Source organism: Pongo pygmaeus, chromosome 4 (assembly GCF_028885625.2).
Source record: "Pongo pygmaeus isolate AG05252 chromosome 4, NHGRI_mPonPyg2-v2.0_pri, whole genome shotgun sequence".
NCBI classification, from domain to species: Eukaryota; Metazoa; Chordata; class Mammalia; order Primates; family Hominidae; genus Pongo; species Pongo pygmaeus.
In genome coordinates, this window is record NC_072377.2 from 58,018,817 (window position 1) to 58,029,491 (window position 10,675).

The 10,675-nt window shown below is 36.7% G+C and overlaps 1 protein-coding gene across 1 annotated transcript in view; it reads left to right on the forward strand.

Annotated features, from left to right (window-relative positions):
* The first annotated feature begins 236 nt into the window (after positions 1-236).
* The window catches only part of ITGA1 (integrin subunit alpha 1), a 170,391-nt gene continuing 159,952 nt past the window's right edge, over positions 237-10,675 (forward strand). Inside the window, exon 1 of the mRNA XM_054487298.2 lies at positions 237-365. Within this exon, the coding sequence (XP_054343273.1) occupies positions 305-365 (61 nt within the window). The 5' untranslated portion in view covers positions 237-304. The remainder of the gene's footprint in view (positions 366-10,675) is intronic.

The window sequence follows — 10,675 nt, forward strand, 5'->3', positions numbered from 1 at the left end:
TTTATTTGTCCATGTCTCGGACAGAGCCTGGGAAGCTGCCAGTGAGATTTCAGAGACCAAGAGCGCGAAGGGGCGGGCGATGTGGCAATCCGTCTGGGATGTGAAAAGCGTGGAGCGCATTTAGAGGCATTCGACGAAAACACAGGAAATCACTCTTCTCCCGCTCCTGGGCGCCGCTGCCACTGGGGCAGAGGACTGGGAACCGCCGCAGCGGGCTAAGTGGCCCAGCCAGAGAGCGCAGCTCCCGCGCCCGGTCCTGCCCTGCGAACCAGCGCGGTCCCCTGGCGCTGAGGCCGCTCCGGCCATGACCCCTCGGCTCCGCGCCCGCCCAGGGGTCGCTGTCGCCTGCTGCTGGCTCCTCACTGGTGAGCGACTCGCTTTTCTCTGAGCATCTCCTGCTCGCGGGCTTGGGGCTTGGAGCGGGGAGGGAGGTCCTCAAAGCCATGGGCCAGATAGGAAGAGAAAGCGCCCATCCCCTTTCGGGCGCTCCAGGTACTCAGGCCAGGCTACGGGGCAGGCAGGAGTTTCGCGTTCTGGTTTTGATGTGAATTAGTTTTAGTGTCTCTCCAAAGTCCTCCACCCTAGGAGTAGGAGTGAGGCAGCACTGAAAACCTTACAAGGTAGAATTCACTTTTAAAATTAAAGTTGTTTTTACAATACACATTGTATATTAGGACTTTGCTGAATATTTCCTCCCCTCCACCCTTTTTTATGGCATGGGATGGGAGGGTGATGCTTACAGGGCGCCTGATACAAATGCAAAATTCCTACCCTCGGGTTGTTCCAGAGTGGACATTATTGAATTTTCTTGCTGTCTACTATTTAGGCTTTTTTCCCATGCAGAACAAGAAAAGGCAGGGATGCAAGACGAAACTGCCACTTGTTCCAAAATGATGTTTCTATGTCAGCACCCAAGAGAAGGGATATTTTGAAACGTAGAAAGGAATGGTGAACATTTTCTCTGTCAATATCACAGTGCAGTCTACTTTTAAGATGCAAAATATAGTATTCTTATTTGTACATAAATGTGTATTTTTAAGGAGGGGACTTAAAAACATAGTGGAAATGCAAAGTTGCATCCAATTGAGAAAAAGGTTGAAATATAGCATTTTCTAAGATTTTCCCAATAATGAACTCATGGTCAGATCTTTTTTACCAGTTATTGATTAGGGTGGGGGGAAGTTGAAATGGTGAAAAATGGAAGAAGGTGGGGGGAAAGTGTATCGATAGAATCTCTGTGTGAAAGAAAATCACCTTATTAATGGGTTAATTAACAGCTGGCTTTAACATACCATTGATATTCAATTGTTCAGTGTTTTTACTGCTGGCATGGTTATTAATACTAGTTAATTTAGCATTTTTACCATTAAAAACAGGGTACAGCCAGCCAGTTTAGACCTGCCTTAGATGGCCAAGCATTGTTAACTTTTATGAAGATCATTTAGAAGTTGATTATCAGCAAGCAGAGCTTTTTTCAGAAGGGAGGTGATGTAAAGAGAGTTAATAATGAGCTACTGGCTTTTCATCCAAACATTTCCCACTACTCAGGAAATGTCCAATAATCCAAACAGTGGTAACCGCTGAACAGCATTATAGCCAGTGAGTGGTTTAACTTACCAGCTACTGCCACTACTTTTTACAAATATTTGACCTATGATTCTTCTCCAACTCAAATTTTTTTAGATTGTATTTTGTTGTTTTTGTGCAAAATCTGAATACAGTAGTTTACTATCCAAGTTGTACCTTTTTCATTCTACCAAATAAGCAGTCTCTACAGTAGAAATGATGAAATGAGGTTTGCGTATCCTCTAAAAAGACAAGAGTGAAACTTGAAGTAACAGAGAAGTTTAACAAGTTACAATTTCATATATATGTTGGTGAAATATACATTGGTGAATCCAGGAACTTAAAATATTTAGAACCCTTGTGTGCGCTATATTTATGCCCATTTCGCAACACATGAGGGATCTGAAATTGGACTGCTTTCCTTTGCTGATTCCCCATCAGTCATTATATTCTGTAGGCTCTTCTTTAGCAATCTCTTTCAGATTTGGAAACTTCTTATCAAGTCACAGAGTCCGTTCGTAACCTGGGGACTCATCACCATACTTACCCATGCACACTACTGTAGAGCTTATCTTTCTGTCTTCAATCTGAACCCAACTTCCAGTCTACCCTCCTAATACATCATTTTCATTATATCTGTTTTTAGTCAAAAATCTTTGGTGGTTCTTTGTTGCCTTTAAGATAAAATTCAAAATTCTCAACTGACTGCCCTAATCCAACACCCTCTCTCTATCTCCTACTACTCCTGTGTCAGTTTCTTATTGCTGTTGTAACAACTTGCCACAGATCACCAGCTTAAAACAACATAAATTTACCATTGTACAGTTCTGTAGGTCAGAAGTACCACTAGGCTAGAATCAAGATGTCACCAGGGCTGCATTTCTTCTGGAGGTTCTAGGGGAAAATCAGTTTCCTTGTTTTCACCAGCCTCTGGCCACCACCTGCATTCTTGGCCTGTGGCCCCTTTCTCCATCTTCAATCAAACAGGGTAGAATCTTTAGATCTTCCCCCGTGACTCTGCTTTATCGTCACATCTCCTTCTCAGACTCTGACCCTACTACCTTCCTAAGGATCCTTGTAATTACAATGTGCCTACCAGAATAATCTCCTCATCTCAAGATCTTTAATTTAATTACATCTTCCAAGTCCCTTTTACCATTTAAGATAACATATTCACAGGTTCCAGGCATTAGGTCATGGATATCTTTGGGAGACCATTATTCTGCGTACCACAACCCATAAGCATAAACTGTCCATTATAGCCAATCACTTTTCTTTACTTTCTTCATAATCCTCATGTTCATTTTGCCACTGAAGATATGATCTTGTTTTATGCATCGAGAAAAGAACTCCACCTTTCCATCCTACCACCCTCTGACATCTAAATAAACTCTCTACAGCCTTCAAAGCTGGGTTTACATCAAAACAACAAGCCACCAGCATCCCAATAAACTTCCCATTTGATTTAGACTGTCTTATATTAGCTCCTTACAACGTTTACTAAAATGATTCATCGAAAAGATGTCCTTCCTTATGTCCAAAGGATTGTTATTTTATGTATGTCAAAGTCTCAGCATAAACTAATGTCACATATAAAGGATTTAACTGAAGACAGTTTCATAAAGTGACAGTTTAGAGAGGCCTTAAAGGAACAAGAAAAGAGGGTGGAGCATCTAGCGCAGGCAACAGTGGGGAAAAAAGCGCAGGCAACAGTGGGGAAAAAAGAACCTGAAGCAAGGTGAGAAGAAAAACCATGACCATTCCTAGGCCTGAGGAGGTGGCAGTGTTAGTTTGATTATGAACTCTAGCTATGGGAGGGGGGCCATTAGACTGGAGTTGTGGTCATAAAAAGGAATGCAGCTAGTGACAAACTTGAAGCCCAGCAGAGGAGTAAGGAAAATAAATATACCTCCTTTCCTCCCACCCTCCAATATCTTGCTCAGCCTTCCCATTGGCCATACCCAAATGGCATGATCCAACCTTCCAGAGAACAAAGGGCAAGACAATCAATAACAGAATAACTAGCACAACTTAACCCCGAAATGTATTATGTGCAAGGCACTGTGCCAAGGGCTTTGCATGTATTATTTCATTTTAATCTAAAAAATTAAGTTTACTAATCGATCACAAGCAGTCATAGATTTCTTTGTTCTTTTTTCACTCCCTCAGCTTCACTTGATTAGCCTTGAAAAAAAGAAAAGAAAAAAATTAAAAGTTTATAACTATTATCAATATTTTAGAGATGAGGAAATCAAAATACAGTATTAAGAAGTTAATTTCATTTGTCCAAAGTTGAAGAACTAATGACAAATCTACTCAATTCATATCTCTGACCTCAAATTAAATGCCCTAAAATAATATGCTATATAGGCTGCCTAAAGATAAGTTCATTCTCTCTTGCTCACTCCTCTAAATGTAAAATCCAAACATAATTGTCTAAAAGACTTGGATAAAGACCTAATTAATGATACAAGTCAATCTTTTATTTCCATGATTTTTAGGTGTATAGCATTAAGTGTTAACTCAAGTAAGACTACTATTTCTCATTATTAAGAATATAAATATAGAATTACCCCTAATTAAACTATATGTCTCTCTTCCCTAGAAACATTTTGGTTGGCCTAGAAGCAAGGGTCTTCTTTTGTGACTTTTTTCACAGGCAAGATTTCCTATTCAAAATGAAACCCAGTGAGGAGATGGGAGATGGCTGAATATGGGAGGAAGTCAGCCACCTATTCAAAACAAAGAATGACTCCCAATGGCAGACAATGTATTGTCAGGAATTCCTGAAGATGGTGAAAATTGTCTTACTCATTGTGATGTTTGTAAAGGCAGCAATGAATTCACGGGATTTTTGCTTGTTTCGTAAACAGGCAATGAGAGTAACCATGAGACACATATATACGCTATACTAGTTTAACTATTTCTCTTCCCTCCTGTCGTAACACTTACCCAGCTATTTTGAAGCATGAGCTCTTGGGCCACAGCTTATCACTGATGTTCTGACTTCAGTAGATAGATGCTCCTCTAATGTGTTCGTCCACTTCCAACCCAATAAACTTCCCACTAGATTTAGAACTTGCTGAATTTCCACATCTCTTAACATATTTTAGTAGAATAAAGTAGCTCATGTTTAAAATATATTTAGAAAAGTTGGGGACTAAAATGCTATTCTTTACCTACACTACTCTTCTGTTGTGTGAAATACAAAATAGTGTACTCAAATTCATGTTAAGAAACTGAGATGAAAGATATTTTGAAACTGTTGCCACAGTGCTAAAGTCAGAATAGATTGCCCATTCAGAGCAGTCTGTGACTGGAGAATTGTATTCGCCCTCAAAGCAAGTACAGTAGAGTATCAAGAGATGCAAATGACTGCATATATTTCTATCTTCAAGATTATTGAGCTTCTTTCAGCTCCTTTATTATGCCAGCTACTCTAAAGTCTCCTTGGGGACTTTGCATAAGTAGTTACTCCCACTGCTACTGATCTCAATCCCCGAATAAACGTCATTTCCAAGAGATACCCTGAAGTAGGTTGGACCCTACCTTAGGACATGTGTATCCCAGCACCTTTGCTTCTATTATATAATGCACCATGGTATTATAATTAACTATCTAATTGCCTGTCTTTCCAGCTTGCTGTATGCTCTGTGAGGGTAGGATCTTTAACCATAACACCTAGAAATAATAGGCACTTTTTAATTGAATGAATCACAAAAGAATTGACTATTGACAAACTCAGAAAATACTTAAGGGATCAGATTGTCCCTTTATTATATACCTCTGCCTGACTTTATTATACCTCCACCTGAAATATTTCTGTCTACCCAAATTTATAAATAATGGAATGGAAGACACCATCAATTGAAAGATGCACCATTATTTTATGTACCACTAAAAAAGACAAGCCACTCCCAATCTAATTATAATTGCTAGATTGTTAGATAGTTCCTAATTTCAGAGACGTTGAAATTGGGAAAATGTGCATCTGAAAATTACAATCAATAACATACAGTGTAGCTACATGGTAATTTTCTACTTCTTTGGACACTTAAAAATTGTGTCATAAGATTTCGAAGAGGCTAGTATGTGAACCCCATCTAGATAGAGAGATATAACATTGTTTCTCTTAGTTCTCTTCAAGTGCCAAGTTTATATCTGATTTAGGGGATAATTGCTCCTCTGGCAGCAACAGCTTCACCAGATCCCAAAAACAGAGCTCCCTCCAAATGCTCTATCTTTAGAAGAGAGCTTCAGGAGAAAGGTGACAATAAAGTAATCATATAATGTTCCAGTTGCACAGGATTAATGACTCTAGCTTTGGCAAACTCTTAACTTTTTGTCATGCTGGTGGTAAGCACCAGGGTTGTGTATATAGGAAGGAGACTAATTTTAATCAAAACTTTCCTATGATTTAAAAGGAAGATTAAAAAGTCAACTAAGTTTTAAAAGGAAATTAAAATGCATATGCTGGTTGGTGTTAAGAATTCACTTTACGTGTTAAAAAAAAAAATCAGTTTTATCCAAACAGGAGATCCCTATTAACAAGTAAGAGATCTGAATTGAAAAATCATTGTAATTCAAATATGCAAAGGAGTGGATACACATACTCTTTTTGTATGAATTATATGAGATCTCCTAAAATAAATGCAAATTCTTGCATTTAAATATAGCACCTAAATCACTTTAAAACATCAATAGTTAAGATGGTTTATATATTTTGTTATAAATCATATATCCTTACTACAAATTAAATGTACTTTCAAAATTATTTTATTAATTAGACTTTTATTTTACCAAATACTAAAGTCTAGAAATACATGGGTACTGGCCAATCCTTAAAAATATCTGTGTAACGCATTTTACTTATAATATTTTTGGTAAAATGATCTTATGCTGTATAAGAATACATGCAAATAGAAATACACACACACACTTCTGTTCATAGGATTTTGTTTATTTGGTAGGAGGTTTTGTATTATTTTGTGACAACTGCAAGTAAGCATTTTCCATCATGAGAAATTTAGATAGTGAGTGAGTACAAGTTCCTTAAAACAAAACAAATAAAACAAACAAACAAAAAAAACCACTTTCCCTTTTACCCTTTTGTCTATATTAGCTAACTAATCCTCCCAGTCATCCACTTAGCTTTGCTGGTGGAGGTCACATGGGAACCTTTGCACAATCTGAGGTTTACACATTCTCTCTAAATAAACAATTGCGTTTATCACTAGATATTCATAATTGGAGCTCTGGCTTCTTATTTTGTAAAGTTCACTTTCCAAACCATGTATAATAAAACTAATTGCCATTATGTGTTATTCTAAAACATTTTAAGAACTTTTCCTGGGGAAGATGTATTTTAAATTACCATTTTCTTACCTAAGCATGGCTATCTCAAATATTGAAATAGGCTTATACAAACTTACCTTAAGAGTAACCTTCTTTTTAAGTTTTTAGTAACATTATAAAACAGAATGTGATTTCCTAATTTTAGAATGTCAGTTACAGACAAGTTAAAAACTCTGAATTAAAGAAAAATTAATAACCATTAATTTTTGCATACTAAAAATATGAGTATGTGCTACTTGTTATGCTGTGTTCCAGGAGCACAAAGACAAATAAAAGGTAGTAAGTCTCTGCCTTTACTGGTGGAAGAGGTAGTAGACATGGAAAGAAGCAATGGTGGGAGAGGTTCCCAAGGTGCTTTATAAGGAATAACAAAAAGATTAGGTTTGTGTTGCAGGAAAGTAAGCCTTCCAAAATAAAATACAAGATGAAAACAAGAAAATTTATACAGCCCCGACTGTTTAAGGGTCACATGCTAAGCAGAGGGTATTAAAACAAGATTTCCATCTTTCAGGAGCCCATAATTCCATTTCATGTCATACAAACCATTTCTTTTATATTATTATAATAGAAAGATAGTAATTCAACTCACCAATGAGGTCCATGAACCATTGCATTCAGTAGAGCTGAATAACATAAATAAGATAAATAAATGTACCCCAAAGATTATCCATCAGTCAACTCTACCAAACCAGTTATTTTTCCAAGGCTGAATAATTATGATCACGTTAAAATGAGCTCTTGTCCCTTGTTTTGTCTGATCCAGTTTTCTAGCTTCAAGCCAGGCATTTTTAGAGCTCTATAATTTATTAATATCAAATATCATAATATCACTAGGACCTCATAAGGATGGTCAAATGAGAGAGCAGGACAAATAATCTTATTTATAATTTAGAATGAAAAATAATTAGCTTTATTGCAGTCTGGGACTTATTTCAAGTTGGTAGAATCCATCCAGGAAAGACCAGATTTGAGGTCTGCCAATTCTTGGTCCACAAGCAAGAAACTTTGAATCAGTCTTTCACCTCTGAAATGGGTCTTAGAAAAGTCAGATTTGAAAGATAGCATGCAAAATTGAAGACAAATATGTTAGGATGAGATTATAGGTGTTGTTTAAACATTTAAAAAATATTACCGCAGCATAATTTTTAGTTAGAAATTTAATTATTGAATTCAATTCCCTCAATTCTTCAGTAAAATAAATTGGGTTCCAAAGAGACTGAGTACTGCCAGAAGTTACAGTAAAAACAATTGAAGAGTAAGAGCTACAATCCAGGATGCTTGACTTCTAGCCCAGTTCTCTTCTTGAGACACTGGAAGTGTCTCAAGAGCAACAAATTAAAAACTTTTGGAGGTAACAATACTTTTTTTCCCCTTCTGGAGAGATTAATATAAATAAGACATTGTAGGAAAAATAGATATAATTAAAGTTACTGATATAAAGATTTATACTGATATGAAGTTACTGATATAAAGATTTCTATTTTAAACAGTCAATAAATAAGTATAAAATCAGTATTTAAAGCAAAAGAGCTAAAAGCCCTGGTATTTTTCTCAATATTTTGCTTATTTGGAAAAAAATTAAAATAAATATATAACTACAGCAGTTTCTAAACTACCATTATTAAGTGAAATACAGTCAATAACAATATAAGTGCCTTAAGAAATGTCTGGAAATGTCTGTAATAATGTTAAAATAGCTGCCATACTTTACATTTGACTCACCTAGCTTATCATTAATATATGAGTGCCTACAATGTGCAAAGGACCTTTAAAAGGACAAAGAAGGAGTATAAAGATGAATCCTTCCAGAGTTCAACAAAAAAGATACATGTTTAAATTAACATGGTTTCAAGTTTACATGGTTTCAAGTTTGAGATAACATTTCAGCTGGACTTTAAAGATAGGCAGCACTAATGGAAGCAGGGATGAAAGGAAGCGACATTTTAAACAGAGAAGTTAGTATGAGTTAAGGTAGAAAACGAGAAAGTTCCTAGCATACGTAGGGAACAAAGGTTACTTTCAAGGTGGAATATAGGGTGCCCTGAGGGGAAAAGTGGGAAGTAAATTTGTAAGGCCAGTGCAAATTGGGATTGTAGAGAGGGATTGTAGACGTTAATTCATAGGGAATGGGAATCCAAAATGAATCAAAATAAAAATATAATGATTGGTCTAGAAATACTAAGCCATAAACAAAATCTGGGTGAAAACGTCTAATAGTCAACTGCAGGCTTAAATTACTAAGGAAAAAAAAAAGGTCCCAACTATTGCAGATGTTTCACATAAAACAGTAATTCTATGAAAGATTTTATAGTATACTGAATTATGGGAGCACATTGATATTTTTTAAAATGGCCCAAAGTGGTTTGCCTCATAACTTAAAAAAAAATTTTTTTTAACCATGGATTTAAGAGTCAACAAGGGTTTTTCACAGGTTTCTAATGTACAGATAAATATATGTATATTTCTCTAAAGTAGAACATTAGATCTTTCTCTAAGAGTATAATGATGACATAGGCTGGACAGAAGGAAAAAAAAACTACGTAGAAGAGAAAAGTATAATTTTAAGAGGTGATAAAAGAGCAGGAAAGGGACTAGTGCCTTTCAAATCCTCTAGGTTGGTTCCCAAGCTGTGAGTTTTTGTTTAACTGGTAAAGGTGACAGTTGAGGGGAAGTGACAGTGGATAACAGCACATAATTTGCAGTGAAGGAGATGATTACAAACATTCATAATATAGGATGGTGGTAGTAGAAAGAGAGGGTATGGAGTTAAGCAGGCCTGAATTTCAATGCTAGTCATGTGATCTTGAAAACATTTCTTAACTTCCCCATAGTTGATTTTCTTCTGTAAAATTAGATAACAAATATTTACCTTACAAGGGAGAATTAGAGCATAGGCAAGAACTTGATAAACATTCAATACGCGATAGCTCTTCAATAAAAACCTTTTGTTAAGATCCCACTGTGTGCTTACCACTGTGATTCTGTGGCTTTTAATCTTTGGCAGACTATGGGAAAGATAAATTGTACTTAGAAAGATGATCAAGGAGCACTTCAAAGCCCCAGTTCAAAATTATCTCCTCATTCTCTCTCTCTCTCTCTCTCTCACAAATACACACACAAGCACACTTTTACCCTACCAATTAGGAATTTTAAGTTAACAGGATACTTTTTTTAAAATACAGTGTCCTTTGCATAGGCAAATCACCTTCACACTTGAGTGTGATCAGTTCTTTGCCTAGTGAAAAGTTGCTGGGTTCTCTTGGAATTGGAAGAAGGCAATGTGAATTAGGAACTTCTGAGGGTACTCCGTATGATAGGAAGGTGGGAAGAAGGAGGAAGTAAGGGGAGACATAGAGAGCGAGAAACAAAGAGAAAAGAGGCCACAAATATTAATAAGTAGTGGTTCTTATTTGGACTTTCCCCTTGGAGGGGACCTTTCCGTCCCCTGATAATCTCTTAGGAAGATAATTGACACTTAAGTTTAAATTGTGAAGCCTGTCAGTTGAGAAAAATGTTGAGACAAGTTTCAATCATTTTAGGAAGTTTATTTGCCAAAATTAAGCACGTGCGCGGGGAAGACAGGTCTATGCCTTTCTGGGAAGATGATTTTGAGGGCTCCAAATTTAAAGGGGAAAGGGTGGGATACTGAGAAATACAGTTTTCATGTGAGAGGGCAGCAGGGGGAAAATAGTCATTCATGCCTCTGTCTGGCTTAGTGAATCTGAATCTGCATTTTTAGGTAAGATAACATAGA